The sequence below is a fragment of the Pongo pygmaeus genome, chromosome 6 (assembly GCF_028885625.2).
Source record: "Pongo pygmaeus isolate AG05252 chromosome 6, NHGRI_mPonPyg2-v2.0_pri, whole genome shotgun sequence".
NCBI lineage: Eukaryota > Metazoa > Chordata > Mammalia > Primates > Hominidae > Pongo > Pongo pygmaeus.
The window spans coordinates 94,017,821-94,040,841 of NC_072379.2; the positions used below are offsets into that span (position 1 = coordinate 94,017,821).

Sequence of the window (23,021 nt, forward strand, 5' to 3'; positions counted from 1 at the left end):
AGAACTACATATTTGGGGGAAAAATAAATGTAACATAGAGCAATGACTGGTATAATACAGTTACTTACAAAGTGCTACAAGATCCCTAAAACAGGAATATTTAATTATGCCTAAGAGTATTTGAGCTAGTTCCAAAAAGAGTCAAAACAAGAATAGGATCATTTCAGCAAATGAGAACACTGCAAGGCAAAGTGGAATAAGAGTAAAACAAAATGCAAAAACATAGAGGAAGGCCAACAATAGTAAAAGAATAAAATGCTGTGCAATAGGTTTTCAGAGAACAGAAGTTCATGGGAACGAAGTGTTCAGAAAAGGATTCAAGAAGGTAATAGTAACAACAATGCCAATATAACAATAATCAACTACTGCACATTGAGTTACACCGAAACACATTTTGGCATAACTTCTGTTTACTCCCCCACATCTCTACTTAGATGTCCTCTAGGGAAGCCATCTCTATTTCAATTCCAGTCCCCAAGTTCAATCAGCATCATATATTTTCATATGATATTATCCTTGTAGGAATATTCCTTAAAATTATATGAATATTGTGAAAGTTTATGTTTAATGCCGATCTTCCCTACAATACTGTAAGCACCAGAGGACTAATGCTGGATCTGTCTTATCCAGCTGTAGAACACTAGCCCCTGGCATGAAATAGGATCACAACAAATACTGTAGAAATGAATGACTCCATGTCTACACACTATGCCAATTAAGTTATTTTGTGTAATTCCTATAACATTCTAAACAGGCAGATGGGACTTTTTGCATTTTATAGATGAGAAAAATGAGAATTAAAATGTTAAATAACACAAAATCACACTTCTAAGGAATCACAGAGCCATGATTTGAACTCAGATCCTTATGAGTGCTGACCTCTTAATACAGTAACTATGATAAGCTACTGATAATGGCCTGGAATTTGGATAAATGGATGCAACAACGTAAATATTTTCATTAAGAATAATACAACAAAAAAGACATAAAATTAATAGCAAATATACCATCTTTGTTGCATAATAAAGAGAATGTTCTTTACAAATCATTTTGAATATTACAAAATAGTAGAAAGACAAATTTGACGACTCAGATTAAGCCAAATTATTAAGACTCTTGAAAGAAAATCATGTATATGAAAAAAGAGAGCTGCTGAGAATTACTGAGTAGCTACCTAACATGATGAAAGCATGCATTATAAAGTTTAGTGGAGTATGTGATGAAGTAATTGGGTAAAGAAGGATAGAGCACCAAAGAAGTCTATCAGAAAGCTGGGCAAAAATCTAGTTGATGTAATCACAGCCAATACTTGAAAGGTGAGTGTGGAAAAAAATATATATATATGCACATATATATGTATACATATATATGTTCCATATATATATACACGTATATTCCATATATATACATATATATATGAGTTGTGCCCTCTGGAGCACAAGTTATTTTCTTTATTTTTGTGAGGACTGTGAGGATTATAAATATTAATATATATTATATATAAATATAGTATAATATGAAATATTAAAAATAATAATAGCAAATAGTGTATATGTTATCATCACCTAGGAACAAACAGCTTTAAGGAGATTAAGGTCATGATTACACAACTACAGAGCAGCAGATTCTGGACTCAAAGCCAGGTATGCTAATTCTAGAGACTATTGTAGGAACCAGTACAGGACCCAGCATCTTCCTGTGTTCTCAATTTGTGCTGCTGTGGTTTAATGCACGTACCAGGGAGAGTGCTGGCAAAGGTTGACAGCGGTATTAGTGATTGTAGTAGTCACATCAGCAGCAGGCTTTCTGCCTTTGACATATATGCTCTGGCTCTGTGACTTTATCATACAGAGCACTCATAGAGAATTCATAATAGCAACAGGGGTAGAAGAGCAGGAAAAATAGCATTATTCTGGCCCCTTCCCTGCTTCTGTGTGGCTACATATCTTTGGAAGCTGAAACTCTTACAATGTGTCCAACAATGGCAAAAAGAAAATTGTGGGAGCCAAACAGTCTGGGTTGACAATATATTTAAGGTTCAGTTGTACATCCCTCTTCCAAAAAAGAGGGTATGTCAGAGCTTCTGACTAACAACAAGACTTTTCTTTCTGACAATCCATGCATATGCATTTTTTCCATTTTGCTTCATTTATTTTTAAAAGGAAAAGGAAGATAGAAAAGTTTAGAAGAGAATGCTGGCTTCATTTACTTTAAAAGGTTAAGAAAGATACCAAAATATTAGGATAAAATAAAGGGTGTTTTAGAGGAAATTAATTTTACGGTATAAATAGTTTAACAAATTAATTCCATGTTTCTAATCATTTTTTCCCTGTTAAATGTTAATAGACATTTTTATTTGCAAAAAAAGTAAACATTTTAAAATTTACAGTTGTGCTACAGTTTATAGCTTTTGTGTATGATTCAGGATATTCCTCAGTTTAGTTCCTATCATTATTTCTCTTCTGGTCTTACTACAGTTTTTCACTTCCATATGTGTTCACTCATTGCTCTCATCCAGCCCACTAGTTTACTTTTTTTTTCTCCCAGAATAGTGTCTATGATTTTATGGTCAGTTTCAAATCCCTGTGTAATATGATATCCTCCTACATCTATGTTCTCATTTCCTATGACACCCCCACTCATCCTCCCTTTGCTCCTTCTAAACTTCAATGCAGTCCATTGATGCAGTTAGAAAAAAAAAAATCTCATTCCAAATGAAGCATCCACCCTCACTAATATTGACACATGTTTATGTTTGACCCTTATTCTTAACATTCCTTGAGAAATCCACTTTGGTAGGTATTACATTACATAGATATCCTCTTTATTTGAAAGAGATCCCTTTCTAAATGTATGTATAAAGAAAAAAAATAATTCTCTTACCATTGTGATTAGATCCCTACCTTATTTTGTTCAAGGTCAGAGATTTTGGCTTAAGCAACAGGATATTTTAGGCAAATAGGTATTGTTGTGGCTCTTTAGTAATCAACTGTAAAGCTAAATTTTCCATTTTTCCCTACACATACTATCTTGGAATCAGCAATATTTCAGTGTCTTCAAATAAACAAGAGCTAGCTTTCCAATACATATCATATCAGGGAACATACATTTAAATGATGGGAAATTAAGGTCAAATTCCACGAATGCTGATTTTTTAAAACCACAAAATAAGAAGCTCTATAAAAAAGTGCTTTGCATTTTTTAAAAGAACTTTTTATGTCACATAGAACAACCACATTTATTTTGCTAACTATTTAATATACTATATTCATTTTCACCCCCAAATACTTGCAATTTCAAATTAGCCATTAGGCATTCTAAACAAAATAGAATAGGAATTATTTTATGATCTATGTTATGGAACATTGGAGTGACCAGATTACATTGTAAATGACTTTACCAATTTTTTTTTTTACATTTATTCTCAATATTCTCAGTTTACAGTCTCTGTCGAACAACTGACAGGTCTCCTTTATATTTTCAAATGTTTCTGAATGTAAATTTGTAATACTACTTGAATAGAATTACAATTCACTAGTTAGACATATTTTTCCTACTGTGTCATTTTTATCACCCCTGCTAATTTCGTAATTATTTTCAAATAAAATATAAATGTGATTTTTTGTTATAACTATTTGACCATTCAAAATAATTTCAAAGACTAAGTAAAAACAATAGCCAGGTAGTCATTGACCTTTATAATCAGTTTTTTGAAAGCATTATTAGGAAAATAAGTAAATAAATAATTCCTAGCAACTTGAAAGGAATAGAGAACTGTAGAAAAATCATAAATGTTTCTTCCATATTAAACTCAAAAATCAAAAGGCATTAAACACATATGACCAGCTGAAATTGCATTGAGATGATTAGTGCTTTTAGACCTACTTTTGGCCACTGCTTGTATGATCAGTGATGCTCAGCCAAGCAGAAATTTGGACTTGAAACAGGTCAGCAAAAAGAAACATAATATAATTAGTAGTGACACTTGAGATTTAGCTGTTATTGTGAATGGAATCATGCCTTTTATATCATTAACTATGAACTTATAATAAATATAACAGTAACCCACAGAGGTTATAATGGAAAGAGCCAAATTATTTAGCAGGAAAGATTTGAAAACTGTGAATCTTGATATTGAATAGTCACTTAATTTCTCTGAACTTTAGTGTTTTTATATATTTGGATGGATTATAAAAATGTTAAGATAAAAAGTCTTTATTACTTAAAAGTCATGGTTATTACTTATCTGAGTCAGTCATTATTTTGGTATTATTTGAATTGATATACAATTATATAGCAAATTTTAAAAGAAATCTGGTGATGGTTACCAGAGGCTAGGAAGAATAGTCGGGAGGTAGATATGAAGAGGGAATGGTTAATGGGAACAAAAATACAATTAAATAAAAGGAAGAAGATTTAGTGATTGATAGCGCAATAAGAGGACTTTAGTTAACAGTAATTTATTGTGTATTTCAAAACAACTGAAGAGGTAGAATTGGAGTGATCCTAAGACACATAAAAAAATGATGAATGCCTAAGGTGATAGATATCCCAATTACCCTGATTTATCATTACACATTGTGTACTTGCATCAAAACATCACATTTACCCCACAATGTGTACAACTATTATGTATCCACAATAATTAAAAAGAAAAAAATAAAAAAGAAATATGGTTTCAAATTAGTATTCGATATAATAATAGTATATAGTAAAGTACAAATATGTGTGTGTGTATGTATATGTACAAATAAACCATCTCATATCAGATGCCCATCATTTAATGCCCTTTAATATAAATTTAAAGATAGGAAATCTTATCATACATTGGTTTATTTACCAAAAATTTTTAACTAATTTGGTTTTCAATAAAATTTGGGCCTGGTTTACATTGTGACAATGTAAGTTTTTAAAATGTTGTTATATATTACTGTGAAGATAAATGTCCAATGACTCAAATTCTGACATAAAATTTAAAGAATGAAACTTCTATTTTTATTATAATTATTATAATACAGGTAAGAATATCACTATCTATTGTCATCATACATTATTTAAGTGACCCTGTAAAAAGGAGACAGGATTTGAATATGTGCATTTTTAGTTGTAGATGATGGCTCTGAGATGATGACATCTGCAATATTTTAATTTTGCCGAAGCCAAAGTGTAGTTTTTCTACTGACTCTTTTTGAGTTTGAATAATAGCAGTAATTTATAGAAATTATTTGAACTCGAAAGCTAATAGCATCTTTGACTTTGCTTGTAGATATTCCATATTCAACATGCTCCTAGGTTTTTCTTAATCAACCCTTTAAAAGGACCTTGGGACCAAATTATTTCAAGTTTAACAAAATATAACCTTTTCTTTTTAAAGTAAGGAATAGTGTCTTTATACATGATCATAAATAAAGATAACTTAAAATATATTTCTTTTCCAGGTAGCTTTTGTTTTATTTAGTAATAAAGAATTTCTGGAGTTATGACTATAATATTAGAAGTTACCTTAACTTCTCAGGGGTTACTGCTTCACAACGTATCCAATGCCTTTTTCACTGTCTTTTGCACTCCTTTCTTATGATCTGCTAATGGCAAATTAAGTTCTTTCGACTTTCCACTTCCCATTTCCTGCTGCTCATTCTTGCCTTGTAGCTCTGTAGCTAGAACATAGCTCAGATAAATAGTTTACAATTGGAAATGAGTGAAACACATATAATATATTCTCTTTCAAAATCATATATCTCTTGATTCTGTGTACTCAAGGACATGTCAATACAATAGATCACTAAGATGATACAACTTAGAAGAGAATGACATTAAAGCAAAACCATGAGTCAGACAGAGAAGGTACTCAGAAGGTAAAATTCATTTTTAAGTCCTTTTCTTCTACCACTTTGGGGCAGACCACCCTTAACCTTGTTCCCTGTAGTGTTATAAAAAATGAAAATAAAAATAAGGAGAGCAGAAATTAAAATTAAAACAGGGAAACTTTTAGTTAATCCGATAATTAAATGTTTCTTTATTCTTAACTTCAAAAATATACACTGTAGTTTTGTGTGTATCTAGATGTTTAACTATTTGTAAACAAAACAGCATAGGTAAGAGATTATAAATATAACATGTAACATTAAGTCATATGCATATTTATGTTACTTAAAATATATAAGATAAAATATATGTAGAATTTATTTGTACATTTGTATGTACATATGCATATATGGATGTAATAAGTAGTCCAAAGTAATGTTTTAATATCTGCATATTTCCATAAGAGACGGAGTCTCAGCTCTGTCGCCCAGGTTACAGTGCAGTGGCGCGATCTCGGCTCACTGCAAGCTCCGCCTCCCGGGTTCACGCCATTCTCCTGCCTCAGCCTCCGGAGTAGCTGGGACTACAGGCGCCCGCCAACACGCCCAGATAATATTTTGTATTTTTAGTAGAGACGGGGGTTTCACCGTTTTAGCCAGGGTGGTCTCGATCTTCTGACCTCGTGATCCGCCTGCCTTGGCCTTCCAAAGTGCTGGGATTACAGGCGTGAGCCACCGCGCCCGGCCCTACAAGCTTGGGAAATTTTTACCAGTTTTTTAAATTCAATAGTGCCTAGACAGCTAGAAAACAAATTTGTCCAATTTTTCTTGCCTATCATGCCCCCATCAGTCCATTCTTCAGGTTGGATCATTCTTCTAAATATAGGTCTATATCTAGATCTAGCTACATAGATAATAAACATATATTACATTTATATGCAATGCTCTCATATATAGATATGAATCGTGCATTCTTTCTTCAACTTATTTAAACCTCTTGCATTGTTTTAATTTGAACAAATGTAACACAAATTATGTAGGAATCTATGTCATAACTTATAGTAATTAATTATTTTTACTATTTTCATGTTTTTGTATGTGTTAATATTGTCCCCACATGTAAACTTTAAAAGTTCTGAATCACAGAGATCAAACTATATTTTTAAAGAATTATAAATTGCAATTAGTAAGCTGAGTAAGATATTAATCAAAATTTCAACTACTCAAAATAATTTATAATAAAGATTTAATATGTTTTCTCCAAATGAAAATATAATTTGGAATGACAAATGTCCAATAAATATGAATGGTAATTTTAAGCCTACAGTATAATTTTTAACATCAAACATTGTAGTTAAAAAAACAAATTAAATGCCTGATTCATTCTAGATCATGTAATTATAATTGTTTATTTGATGCAAAGATGTCTTGCTCTCTAGACAAAAATTTTTACCAGTGAGAGAAATTATTTATAAATAATTCAAGTATTAATTATAGTGGATTATAAATAATGACTTAAAAGTCAATTCAACAGGTAATACAGAGTACCTCTATGGTGATTAAGTTGACAGCAAAAGAAGTCACTTAATATATACGTAACTAAGAACTGCCCTGCCTGTATTTTGCAATCACTAAATATATATCCCTACAGATCAACACTTAATTTAGACATAAATATTTGAAACAGTCAGGGTTTTCTTTTTCTAAATAAAACAGAGACATACTGTTAAATAGCAGTACGTATGTGTATATATATATGTATATATGTAACATATACATATATATTACATAATTACATATATATAATAATAAAGCAATGAGTGAAAAGCTATGGAGATTTATGATACTGTGACAATTAAACTAGAATTTCAAATCACTTTGAAGTTCCCATTAACTTCCTTGTCCAACCATGATTAATTGCTAAACTATATAGTACCTCCACCATGAGATAGGAGAGCAGGACCACAACCCTCTGAAAACTTTGCTATTTGAAGTAAAGCTAAAGAATGGCAAGTATTTAGAAGATAAATGCAGTATAGTTTTGGAGATCAAATGAGTTACAGTGGTTTAGGGGGGTTGCAAACTCAAATGTCTACAGTGCTCATGCAGGTGATATGAAAATATAGAAACATAGTAATAGATTTTTTTAAAATGCAAAATAATAGGGAGTAATTGAAACATTAAATTCCCCCTTGAAAAGCCCTTAGGTTTCATGAAAAGGCCTTCAAATTCAAGATTTCACAACTCTGTGTCAAGTAAATAAAGCATGTCTCTGGACTAGATTCACTCCATGTACTGTCAGTTTAAGGACTTACATAATGGGATACAGGGACCCTACTTATTGTAATACATGTCTTGTATGGTCATTGTAAAAAGTATTTAAAATAGAGAAAAACATTTATAAAATAGAATAAATTTCCAAATTCCATATGTTAAAGACCTAATATTTTAATGCATTTTCTTCAAAGTGTTTCTCCACACATCTTAAATAGTTGTCACAACATTTCATGTTGCTTCTGCAATGAAATAGTAGAGTTATTAAACATCTATTTTTAACACCTATCTCATAATCAATTACATAGCTAGGCAATACTTTGCCATTCCCCCCAACTGGCATTAAAATTTTTCAATATTTTAAATACTGAGTTCACCATGATGAACTTCTTGCTTTGATTTTTTTTCTTTTCTTTTCATAAAGATATATTTACAGTAAAATAAGTTAAATTTTATGGACATTTTTAAGGATCCTCCAAATTCCCAAATTATTCTCTAAAATGTGCATTATCGCTAAGAATTGACAGAATTGTCTCTTTCCCAGAATAACTTTGTCAAAATAACAATTATTTTTGAAGTCTTCACTAATTTGCTAAAAGAAAATCATATAGTTACATGATACCATTATGACAGCGCTTGAATGACAAGGCTTTGCTGAAACAAAGTTTGGTATAAATAAAATGTTAATCCTTTTGGCCTCGTCACTTCCCAGATGGCATCTCTGAAAAAAAATCTTGAAATGTAAAGAAACCATATGACTAGATTCCAATTCTTTTTACAGGACATATGCTCCTTTCTGTTGACATATTTACATTTAGGTTGATAAAATTTCCCAGTGATGTCTAATCATGGATTTGACAAACACATTTATAAAAAGAAGTGGTAAAAAAAAATAGCTTTACTTTCACAATTTGGAACTAAAAACATTGATGCTTTAAGAAATTATAAGATCACAAATAAAAATAACGGTGTTTTGAATATAGAAGACTTAAAATGCACATATGGAAAGATCAAGTCAATTGTTCTATTACTTTACTTTTGTAGACCATTGATTTGCTTTCTGACTCAGGTCTCACTGGGGCAAAATGTTGTAGAGTAAATTGTTCATGTTCTGGACTTTCTCATTCTAGCCAAGATAGAATTTTCCCTTTCATTGTTACATATCTTGGGAGTTAACAGGCATTCATAGCTGAATAATTATACTATGGCAGGCATATGATATCTGCATAAACTCAGATTAAGCTCCTATTAAAAAGATAATCTACACGAAGTTTGAACACACATGCTTTCTGTTTTCCTTGGTTTCTACCATTAATTTTAATGATGACAAAAAGCAGATGAATTATGGCCCCAATGTTTTTTGGGGGAACCCAGATAAATTCAGGTCCCTTAAATTTAAGAGGGCAAATCCCATTTAATCCAACTCTAAGGGCTCTGTGCATGTACATATTGTTATTAGAATGGGAATGGGTAACATGATACTAACTTTTCACAAACTTAGAAACAAAGTGAATTTATATATTTTTGCAAATGAAGTAGAAAATATGTTAATTCATTCTATTTACCTTTACTGTGTTAATAGTATAACATAAAGACCATGTTAAATACACCGTTATCTGTCATGGTCAAGTCAATTCAGGTGAATTCGGGATCTAATATATGCGTGAGCTACAGGAACTGCAAAGGCATATTAAGAGACAGTATATATGGTATAAGAGCTCTTTATGTCTGAAATGTATCAATAAAGTAGCATAGTTGAGTAAATCAAGTACAAAAAAAAATCAGGTTTTTACAATCTCTCCACTAACTACTGTTTCTGGAAATAGGTTATGTGGTTTTGCTACAAACCAGCTGTGTGAAATTAATCATTACTTTACTTTGTTTCTGTCTCTTTGCTACTTTATGTACAAAAGTAGAACAATCACACCATGTATTTCAAGGGGCATTATGAGGATAAAAAAGTAAATACCTACAAAGCACTTAAAAGATTGTTCTTGGCTAATAGCTGCCTAAAAGTTATTAGCAATAATTATCCTAGAAAATGAATTATTCACATACTATCTATCATAAAAAGATATACCATAAGTGTACCATAAGTGTATCTGTGGTAATAAATTATAATTAACTAAATTTCTATAGGTTTTACATATGCTTCCTTATGTTAATACACATTTTTATTTCATTTAATCCTGGAATCGGTAGAGGATTTCCATTTCATAGATAAGAATATTGAAACTGCAAAGATATTTTTAAAACTTGTTTTAGAATATGCAATCAATAATTTTACAATGAGGCACAGAATCTAGATTTCATAATCGATAAACCATAATATTTTTACTACATGCACCTTAAAGGTTAAGTAATGGGGAAATTCTTAGTCACAGAAAAGCCATATAATGCCTGGAGACCAATATCAAAGATAAGATTTCTGCTACAATAGAGAAGTGCTTGAATGGATACAATAGAAGTCAAAGTCAATGGCCAGGCACAGTGGCTCCTTCCTGTAATCCCAGCACTTTGAGAGGCCGAGGTAGGCAGATCACTTGAGGCCAGGAGTTCGAGACCAGCCTGGCCAATATGGTGAAACACATTCTCTACTGAAACTACAAAAATTAGTGGGGCAGTGGCACATGCCTGTAATCCCAGCTACTTGGGAGGCTGAGGCAGCAGAATCACTTGAATCTAGGAGGCAAAGTTTGCAGTGAGCCAAGACTGCGCCACTGCACTCCAGCCTTGGTGACAGAGCTAGAGTCTGCCTCAAAAAAAAAAAGAAAAAAAAAAAAGTCCAGGCGCGGTGGCTCATGCCTGTAATCCCAGCACTTTGGGAGGCCGAGGCGGGTGGATCACCTGAGGTCAGGAGTTCAAGACCAGCCTAGCCGTCTCTATTAAAAACACAAAAAATTAGCCTGGCATGGTGGCAGGTGCCTGTAATCCCAGCTACTTGGGAGGCTGAGGCAGGAGAATCACCTGAACCCAGGAGGTGGAGGTTACAGTGAGCTGAGATCACACCATTGCACTCCAGCCTGGGCAACAGCAAAACTCCGTCTCAAAAAAAAAAAAGTTGAAGTCCATGAGAGCAGAGGCAAAGCATTCCTACTTAGATACAGTCTGTAGATAAACTTTCTGGGAATGTTGTCTAGCTCAATAATAAATATTATCTTTCCTTCTGTTTTAGATTCTAGTAGAGATTCTCTAGAAACAGCGGTTTTAATCAGTAAAAAAAATTCTAGCCTAGATGTAACTAAGGATCAATCATACAGATTATACATGAATATTAAACTGGGTTATATTTATATAACTGGAATAATTTTACCATTAAATAGGTAAAATGCATTTTTATCAAAACAATTATTTAACAATTATAGTTGCTTTGTAGTTGTAGTTGCTGAGATTTTTTTTCCTAAAGTATAGAGTTTTTGAAAAAATACTGGTTGTTATTTGAGTAAGCATAATAACAATAACTAATGATTCAAAATATTTTAGTTAACAGCTACATTTTAGATTTAAAACTAAATATTATAATTATTATACATCTAAAACTACTCAAAACTATTAATTAATATAAAAAAGTTAATATACTCAGACCTAAATTTCCTTATAGGTACACATCTTCCTTAAACTTTTATCTTTCACTGAAGTTCTTCTTTCAATTAATCATAGTAACTTATTTGCAGCAATTTATTATTTGCTTTATTGAAGGGAAAGGTGAAATTCTATTGGAATATGGCTGTAAATCATAATTAAATCTAAGGTAGGGTTAATGCATTATAAACAAGGCAGAAAATTATACTTTCTTTATTCATGTGAGTTTATATTTTAAATTCCTCAGCACTTAGTGACAGAGATCAGGGTTACATTTCTTTGCATCTTCCCACAATGTATATTGTTAAATAACTGCTTCTGACAGGCTAATTTTATGAAGCTTATAATTAGTAATTGCTTTCATATTCTTTTGAATATCCAAGGACTCTTAATAGCTTGCAATTTTGAAATAACTATGGAAAGTAAGGACATTTCATACAGGCCAGGAAACCAAGTTTAAGCAGTTTGATTAGCAGAAGAATGAGGGCTGAGGTTCAATAATTTAATTTATAAAAATAAGTGAATTCCATATAATAGTATATAGACAGTGCAAAGGAAAAGAGATTTTAAAAATCTGGATAATCTCTGTATTTATTTACAAGGATGGAGACAAAGTATAAAAGCAGATGTAAATGTAGATGTTCAGAGTGATACGACCTTAAAATTATACCATGTTAGAGATGGAAAGACCTTTGCCTTACCATGACTACATAAAGTCCATACATTTTTAAGATTGCTGATAAAACATATGTAGGATTTGTTTCATTTTTTTTAGCTTTTTTTTTTTTTTTTTAGCTTTTTTTAAGCCATAGCTTTGTTGGAACATCAAAGAGGATTCTGATGCAACAGATGTTGAGAAACATGAGTTAAAGAAGCTAAGTGACTTGACCAAGTTGCAGCATACAACACTTAAAATTCCTGTAAACAACCATAATGCATAAAAAGACCTAATTCTTCCCTTCCCAAGCTATGGCAAATCGTTCTTTGCCTGCTACCAGGGTTGTGCGTCTCTAAATCATCCCTGTCAGATTCATCATCATATTGCACCTCTTTGATGCTATTGTTCTGCAACTAAAATTATCACTGTGTCACTGGCACCTTCTGAATACGGACTAAATTGCTTATTTTGGCATAGAAAACTCTCCACAGTTTGGCCCCCACACTTATTTTCCAGTTTCATCTTTTAATATATGTATATATTCCTCATTGTCCAAACTCAACTTTATGTTATTCTTCAAGTATGAATTATATTTATTTTCTTTGGAAATTTTGCTGGCGCTATTTTCTCTAGATAGAATAATCTGTCTCCCTGCATTCCTCTGACCTCTCTCTGGATTCTACTGGCCTCCTACACTCACATCCAGTCCACACAGACACACACACCCACACCCATACACACACGTCTTTCTACAAAATATATTTTGAAGGACTCAATCAAATAAAGCTATTATTTATATACTAAAACAGAGCATTCACTCTACTCGCATTGAACTCCGATGGTTTCCAGTTTCTACTATTTTAGTGTGTTATGAATACTCTAAAATAAAATAGTTTTAGTGCATTATAAATATACTAAAATAAAATTGTTTCTACTACTTTAGTGTGTTATTTAGTGTAAATAATATTATGTTTGTGAATGTTGCATTTTTATATAGTGGTTAAAACCATGTTTTTGGAAAAAGATGTTATCAAATTCTTATTCCCTCCATTATTAGCTTTGTGATTTGATGTTATAGGCAAAATGTCTCAATTTTCTCGTCTGCAAAGCAGGTATTATAATAATAGTAGGGTTGTCATGAAGATGAAGTGAAATAATATATACATGAAGTTTTAAGGCAATGTTAACGCTTAAATTTTAAATGAAAATAGCTAACAAATAATTTATAAACTCTGTAATAGTGTCTGTAATGTATTATTGTTATATAATTTTTGTTGTACTTCGTGGTATACTCCTTGAAATTCACAACTAGATCTTTCATCTCCATCTTCCAAATACCTATATAAACCTTACATAGTAACAGCTTAATATGTATCTACTGAATCATTAATATTTATATTAGTGCTTCAAAGACTTACATAAATTAATAAAGTCTCAAAAATAAATACAGTGGTGAACATATCAAAAATAAATTATATATTTCTGTAAACAGAAAATTCTATTTCACAAATCCAAGCAGCTTCTCCAGTTTCCTCCTCCGCTTGCCTACATCCCAGAGCTGCCTGCAGTAATTCCTATTGAGCAAAAACAGTCAGGAAAAAAACTACTGGAATGATGGGATACACAGGAGAGATATTACATTAATCAGAAATAAGTTTATATTCCACAAAGAAACAATTTGATAATTTTGCCTATCAATGAGGCTGACCCTTTTCAGAGGGGTAATATTTATTGATAAGCTTAGTATGAAAATCAGGTGAAGAATTACGAGGCCCAGTGAAAATTAAGGAGGAACAAGATTATAAAGATAAAGGGACTTTGAACTATAGGTTTTATTTTTTAATCTTTTATAACAAGAGTAGACTAATATTTGAAGTCTGTAAGTATCAACAATATATTAATAATAACACACATACCACCAAGACATTAAAGAGTATCGTGTTTCCCAAAACTCACTTTAAAACTTGGTAATATTTGAATTTTGTATGCTAACATCTCCTACACAATGGTGTTCACATCTGTGTCAGATCCTTAACTTAGTAGCTCCTGAAGGCGAAATTATTAGTTCCTGGGATGTGTCTTTGCTACTCCCTGTATGTAGTTTTTCCACAGTCTCTTCCAACCAGTTACTAATTTTTTCACTCATTCATTGATTCTTTTATGAGCTTTAACTCAGTGAAAAGCTCTATATTTATATTTGAAAGAAATGTAGTTAGATTTGCCCCTCACCTTTAAAAAAATCTAATAAAAAAAAGGAACACATGCATCACCGAATATCAAGTTTGAAGTTTAAAGAAAATAACAGAAGAAAGGTATGAATAGATTGCTATGCAAGTTCCAGACAGAAAACATTTTTCTCTGCTGGGGAAAATAAATGGACATTTAATGTACTGTGCATCATGGCCTAATCTTTACATAATAGGTAAAATTTGTACCTGCTTAGATTAGGGAAAAGTGACTCCAAGTACATGAAGAATGACATACAGGAAAAATAGAGTGAGTATTTGTTCATCTGTTCTGCCGTTAAATACCACTTCGCATAACTCCTGGCCTAAAAAAGAATTAACCCAAAAACTAAACTGATGTTTTCAGTGTGATCCCTCCTTGTAGGTGTCATGGACTTTTTCTAGTATGATTGTGATCTGATGTCAAAATTTCTCTTCCTGGAGGTCCTCTGACTTCTGACTCTATATTGTGTGCTGTTAAGGGCATAGGATTCAGGATTTGGACACGTATTGTTCAATGGAAATGTTCTATATTTGCCTTTATCCATTATGGAAGCCACTAGCCATATGTGACTGCTGACATCTTGAAATGTGACTCATGAAGCTGACGAATGGAATTTTTCCTTTTGATTATTTTAAATTAAATAACCACATGCAACGTGTGACTGTAGTATTGCACACTGTATATCTAAAGTTGCCTTTTAAGGAAAAGTAAATTATGGATAAATTTGATCTGCGGAAGGATCTCTTTTGGTCAAAGTGCAATATGTCACGATATTTCCTTTGAGATCTTATTACACTCTTTATTTGCTGAAGCCAGTAGTTTCACCCTGTAGAGTTATTGCCTGTATACTATTAATTCAAGTATGTGCAAAGGAAGACTAACTAATTATATCAGCAGGAATCTCTGAAGACTTCCAGGAAGTGACTTTTGAATTTAATCTCAAAGGAAAAGAAGGTCACCCTCAGGCTGGGGGCTGAGGGTGAGTGAGAGCAGAAGGAAGGGGTCCCAGGCAGAGATGAGAAAAGGATGGCATGACCAGGGGAATATTCAATAATTTAGTATAACTAGCATACAAAGTGTCTTTTGTGAGAAAGAGAAAGACAGAAAATGCCATTTGAAAAAAATATATGATAATATACATTCTTTCAATACCGTCCAACTATTAGTTTTCACATAATTTTATGCAATTTCCCACCTAAAATATTCATCCTATCACATATATAAAGGTTTCCTTTCCTTTCTTTTTCTTTTACAAACATCATTTACGTTTCAATCATTAAACACAACAACTAAAATTACAACTTTGTTACCTAAATTTATGACTTGGACAAGATTGAGATTTAGGAAATTTATTGCCATGAAGTCACCAATGGTTTATAATTTATAAGACTTTGGATTAGACATTAGCACAGTTATTATTTCCTCTAATGCCTTACCTCACCACAGTCTAATAACATTCAGGAAATCCAAAAGACAAAGGGGAGAGCGTGGTCTTGAAAGCTAAAAACAGTCGTTGAAAACTGATGCAATCATATAATAAAATATAGCACAATAACTTATATGATATGTTCATAGCATCTGCTAAAGCAATTAGAATCCATGTAGCTAAGGTTTTATTCTTGTATTTCTACAGTGAAAACTCTTTCAGCCCATGTAAGACATTTAAGTTATGCAGTTTAATTGTGTACATTGGTCTGAGGATTTTCAGTCTTATTACTTGCATATTCAATCTATTTTACACTCTTCCAAAACAGAAATCCACTGGGTAGCAATCACATTTTGAAAGTCCTTCCAAGTAAAGCCAGACAGTGGTCTATGTGATGTTTTTCATATGATAACATGGGGTGTTAATATGCAATTATATTAACACTGTTCGTTCATGATAATTCAATAACTTCACACATCTAAATTAAGGTCTTGCTCATTAGATAACAGAAACAGCAATATTAGTGTCTCTTTATATCAATGACGTTAAATTTATCAGATATATTAAAGAGGACACTGTTTTAATCGATGATTTTCACACGTATTCTATGTAATAATGTTGTAACTTTTAGAGATTCTCAACAAAATATTTTAATGAATTGGCAGTTATATTCCTTTTGAAAGAATGTCTCATATTAGAAAAATAATGTACTTTTTCTAATTTAAATTATTTTTTCAGGAAACCTTTTCGATTATCTTCTCATCTACCTATAAGAAAGAATTTTCAATGCATTGTGAAAGGTCAAAATATTTACAGATATTTCAAACATGCCTTATAATTTTGTCTGGGAAAAATATAGGCTGGCATTTCTACTGTGACATAAAATATTTTGATCATAGTAGAACAGAATAAGTTTACTGTAACAACTATAAACAATGGTTAAGGGAAATTAATAAATCTGTTTCAAGGGCATACTAAGTATTTTGTAGACATTATAACAAGAATTCTTCACTTCAACTATGAGATTTTCTTACCTGCTTATTACAGGAGTCTGAGTTTCAGAAGGGTGTAGGAACTTGCCTGAGGCACAGAGCCAATAAAAGGCACAGCCAGAGATAACACCCAGTTCTGCCCGAATTCAACATCCTTAAAGCCCATTATTACATGTAATGGGCATGCATTTTACATTACAAACATGTGTAAGAAATGTCATTTTATCTCCCTATACAAAGATCAAATTATATTTATTTCAGATCCTCATCTCACTAGACTGGAAAGGAAATTCAATTTATTCTCTATGGAATTGTGTAAGAATATAGAATTTACATGGTAGATTCCCAGAAATTTGGGTGGGAGTTACATTAAAAGGAAACATATTATGTATCAGTAAAAGAGGTGACTAACTTAGTATTTATTTATGGGGTTGAACAAAAAGGAGGAAAGGAAAGGGATGCCAACTTTGAACACATTACCTGACACCATGACGAAGGATAGTTTTTCATCTTCTCTTGAACCATAACTGACATGCTTAACCTCTCTTCCTATGAGGTCTAATCCTTTACCTTGTAAATCAAATACTGCATAAAATTGGAAGCACTTCTCATCTACCTTGGCATTGTCTGATTAACTTGGACATATGATCCCAGACATAAAGTATCTTATGCTTTGAGGAGATAGCACGTCTGTCTGTATCAGTAGTGTAAAATGTCTTATTGAGTACACGAAAATATAACAATATTTATAAGAATAATTTCTACCACACTACCACTTCATTCTGCTGCTTCTTTGAATCTGTAATATATACTCACATATACAAGTTTTAATGTTTTGTGTGAATTGTGACAATAGAGTATGGGTTTTTTATTATGTTTCCTTTTTACTATTTCCTAATTTTTCATCAAAATACACATATATCTGGGTATTTCTTTAATGATTCTTCTAAGTTTTTGAATAGAATATGTCATTTCATATAATTTTAATATTTAAATACCTATGATAAATTCGTATTTGTGAAAAAGTTTGTAATTTAGTGATTTATATAAATGTCTCAATGTAATATTTCTTTGACATTATGTTAGGAAAGCTGAAAATAATGGCAACAACCTGTGTTAATTTCCGTATTATTTTGCTATATTGGTAATACTAACATAATTAATAGAATAAAAACAAATAGGATTTTTAAAATTTTGCCGCTTTTAAAATGTTTTAAATAAATTATTTAACCCTCCCAATTAACTTGTGAGGTTAAATATCCTTATATGTGCTGACATTTTAGGACCAGAGGCTCAGAGATATGGAACAGTGACCAGAAAACCAGAGCTAAGCCTGGTGCCTGGCTCATTGCGTTTTCCACTATAACTTAGCACAATTCTGTGAAAGCCCATAAATTATTTCACAGTATAGATTTTAGAACTAAGCTAAAGAAATATCATTGGTACAGGACAGCTATTGCCAAACACAGAATAAATGCAAAGAAAGAAGAATAGAATTGGTAATTCTCATTCACAGTAATAAAAACAGAACACTTGGAATTTCTTCCTTTTTTTAACTTTCGTCCCTAATTCAAATGAGTTTTAAGAGTAATAATTTGAAACCCTGCCATTAGTTCCATCAGAAATATTAAATGTTAAACAAAATGATCCTTATTGATCATAAAATGGACACCATTTACTATACCAAGATGGTAGAAAATACTTTTATGTGAATAGTAGAGAAATTGCCAAAAAATAAAAAGCTATTTTATTTCAGTCTGTGGACAACTTAATGTGCTACTGGAAAAAGCATACATATTCTTATCTAATTAATTCCAAGGGCACTTAGTTCTTAAAAGAATGCTCAGAAATGTCCCCAGATTTACTCCACTGTCACATATAGAGTGCAGTAGGTAGACACATTCTGACAACAGGGTCTCAAGCGTTAATTAGTTATCTCCTTATCGAGATTTTTGATGTCACGCTTTCCTGCACATATTCTACGTTGAGACATGTGTATATTTTTTATAGGTAGTCAAAAGTTCATTCCTGTTTCTGAGTACTTAGGGACCCAACAGCGCAGGCTTTCCCGTGGTAATAATGTGCTTGTTATTCCAATGACACCACCTCCAGGCACACTGCTATCCTAACCTGGGATATTTCCCTCTTAGAGAAGTGAATGAGGCATTTCAGGCACTTCACCTGCTGCTGATGTAACTTAAAAATACACAAGAAGCATGTAGCCACCAAAGATGTACAAAGGACATAGTGGGGAAAATAAATTTGATGGCTATTTAGCATGTCTTCTGGAAAGTACATACAGACAAGATTGTGTAATTTATTCTAGACAACTAACGTAGTGAATTGCTATTTTTCTTTTCTACAAAGGAAGGAAATGAGTCATTTTATTTAAGTTTAACATTCTTTCCTCAAAAGCCATTATGATAGATTTTAACATACCTGTGTGATAAAATAATCACTCTCCTCTTACCACGACACATCCTGTTCTTTATAGTTCATTTACACATTATTGCTTGCAACGGGCTAACTACTACTAAATATCATTAAGCTAAGTAGATATTTGGCTAGTATTACCTATTTTCAATACATTTTATTTATTTTGCCATCTCAAAAGTTTGAACAAATAAAAATAACTCTTGTGTTGGACCTGAATACTTGACACCGCTCTGATTAACTGATGTGTTGAAAACACTCATTTTTTATATATAAAGGAAACCCTTTTCTCTTTCTTTTTTAAATCCACAGGACAATATTTTTAAGCTGGAGAACTCACATTTTGAAAACGGCCGTGGGAAGAGTCCATATGACCCTAAGCTGCTGACAGCATCCCTTTTGATAGGTGCGTAGTCAACAATCAATTAAATAGTGAGTTTTCTATAGATAACAAACAGGTTGCATGTTCTTTTTTATCTACCAAGATTTTCCATTATGAAATAATAATTGTTTTAGAAGGACATTAGTTGTGATATATTCAAATGTTTGAAAATGAAGAAGAAACACTAAATGCTATTTTGCTTATTGCACCAACTGGTCTGATTCTTTTCAATGGAAATGGAATAGGATCTTAAAATGGCCTCTCAATTACTATGCATCCCCACTTGGTACAGTTGGCAGAGACCCATTGTGTTACATTATGCTGGCTCATCCTAATATCATATTACATATACTGGCTAAGGGAAGATACATTCTGTATTCACTTTTTATAAATCAGCTCTTCTTTTTTGGAAAATCTAACAAAATATTTGATGTGACGTCCTCTACCTTTTTCTGTAACCATTGTCTTTTCTAGTTTTCTCCTCTTTTCATTTAGCATTGCTGATAAGTGGGGAATGCTTATAGTTCAAAATAATAGAAGTAGATACAAATAAGATAAAACTGTAGTCTGTATTGAAAAATAAAGAATTTTTTCCAGACTCTTAACTACCTCTGGACTGGAGTTAACTAAATACACAAACAAAAAGTGGCAAATCATGAAGCAATTTTTAAATTTTTTATTTTCTCTTCCTTTTATCATTTTTTTCTTTCTTTTTTATTTTGTAAATTTTGAGCATACCAACAACCTAAAACAAAAAAATTCTGGGTCATGATTCTGTTCTTGAACATATTTTTCTACATAACTGTGTAGAAATTATGTACCTTTTTGTTTTCCTTTTCTATACAATACGCAAAAGAATTATTTAATAGCACAACAAAATGAAACTTTTCAAATCTAAAATTTCTAATTAAATTTTAAATAATAAATCTTGATTAAAAAATTAAATTTAGGTTATCTGATGTGTCATAAGTTTATAAAGTTTTCCATGTTTCTCTTCTTATAATTTTTTTCTACTCAGAAAAATAAACTCTAGTCATATTGACTGCCATATTAACCATGAAGATATATATTTTATTTCTGTATTTTCTAGTGTTTTCTCTTATCACCATGTTTCACTGATCCTTATTCTATTAAGAAGAAATCCATTGTGGCATGAATTATCTCCTCTGTTGCTTTACAAATGTGGACACTTTTAGTCCATTTCATGCATTTATGCAGCATTTTAACAAAAGTTTAAGACCTGAAGGAAGGCAGCATACCTAGCACACTAACAATTTTCCTATTCACGGTTGCCCTAGTGATTATTTGTGGATGGCTTCCTCAAAAATACATGCTGAAATTTGAACGTTGTTTTAAACAAAGGGTAGGAGTCATATTTTGTATGAACTTACAGCCTATGCTTTTTTAAACTGCACACTGAAAAAAGGATAGATATTCCTTAAAAAGCAATATGCTAAAGTGTGCCCAAAGCAGCTTTACTTCGTGGTATGTTTCTCAGTAGGGACTTGCTTGATTATTTATTTTAATATTCCGCTGAGAAAGAATGATGACAAGTAGGTATTACCTAGTTCATATGGTATGCAACCACCCAAAGTCCACAAAGAAAATGAAACTCCACAGTTTTAGTTTTATATTTGAATATCTTTGAAAAAGCTATATAGGTTTATGAAAAGGCAGAGAGAATGAGCAAAGTTCAGTGAGTCAAGAAGAGGACGTGGCTAGAAAGAACAATAGGTGTTTCAGAAAAAGAACTTTCAGATGGCAGTGCAGACCTAACCTATCCAATATGGTAAAATAATTTAGTAATTTTCAGAGGTATGTAGCGCTTATTGACAAGACCAAATAAATTAACTTCTGAATTCATTGAATAGCAAGATACAGAAAAAGAAACAGGCCATATTATACCTGGCAAAATCCTTCAAAATACCTGAAACGCCATTTTAATTCAAGAGCTGAAACTCTCTGTGTTGAAGTTATTTGCTTTCTTTATAACTGTGCTATAAATTCTTCCTCTTATGGTACATTTAGTTCCCTTTGTTGGGTTTTCGTTGGCATTTTCTCTCATACTGCTCTAAAAAGAATGTTCACTAGTTTAATGGAGCTTTTTAACATAAATATTTTCTACAGCACTTCCCAAACTCTTTTACATACAAGGGTAATAGCCGTCTCAGAAATATACAGGTTGTACTTTGTATATCAGAAAATGGCCATTGGGAAAACCTATGTTCCCAAAAGCTTTTGGATACACCTTCCTCATTGGTACAAATAAGATAGAAATTTTTAGGTGGTTCCAGGCTTCTTCCTTCCCCAATACTGGGAAATAAAATTTCAGGTTGGGCTCAAACCATCTGTAAACTGGCTAGATGGATCTTGGCAGCAAATATTTTTTATACCACCAATCCCACTAGGAAAGAAATATTTTCAAACAGTAGTAAACTTTAAAACCAGATGACAGCTTAAAATTTTTAGTTTACAAAAACTAGCAAGGTTTAATATGACTTCTTTCCAAAATGCCATGGGTTTTTAAGCTGAGGACTGTTGAGAATATGGATTCTCTCTTGAGCAATGCAAAGCTACTGAATGAAGTTCCCAAATCCAAGAACATGTCCTAAGTTTTTCAAACCAACATAGTAAAGTTAATTTTGCAATCTCCGTTAAAAGTGATCATTTTGTCAAGATGAATTTGCTCCAGTCTTTATTTCTTTCTTTCTTTATTATTTTTCTCTTGCTCTGTCGCCCAGGCTGGAGTGCAGTGGCATGATCTCAGCTAATTGCAACCTCCGTCTCACGGGTTCAAGCAATTCTCCTGCCTCAGCCTCCTGAGTAGCTTAGACTACAGGCATATGCCACCAGGCCCGGCTAATTTTTGTTATTTTTAGGAGAGACAAGGTTTCACCATATTGGTCAGGCTGGTCTCGAACTCCTGACCTCAGGTGATCCATCCATCTCGGTCTCCCAAAGTGCTGGGATTACAGGTGTGAGCCACAGTGCCTGGCCTTATTCTTTTTACTCTTTCTTATTTCATCCACCTGCAAATTTTTTTTAATGAATTTGTTTTAAAAAATCTTCTATTAAAGATAGCAATTACTCACCTGCTAATAATAAATGCCAGGTGTGAACATAGCACAAGGATAAGCCTCAGTATTTTCCAACACTAATTAAGTGCTATCTCACATTTTCATGATGTGAAAGAATAGTCAACTTGAGAGCAATTTTATTTTTTCATTGAAATCTTTTCCAG

At 32.2% G+C, this 23,021-nt stretch overlaps 1 protein-coding gene across 10 annotated transcripts in view; it reads left to right on the forward strand.

Annotated features, from left to right (window-relative positions):
• SEMA3A (semaphorin 3A) overlaps window positions 1-23,021 on the forward strand; it is a 515,603-nt gene that overhangs the window by 405,319 nt on the left and 87,263 nt on the right. For all 10 annotated transcript variants that reach the window (XM_063667662.1, XM_063667661.1, XM_054495890.2 and 7 more), the window contains one exon: window positions 19,711-19,804. In XM_063667662.1, coding sequence (XP_063523732.1) covers window positions 19,711-19,804 — 94 coding nt within the window. The remainder of the gene's footprint in view (window positions 1-19,710; window positions 19,805-23,021) is intronic.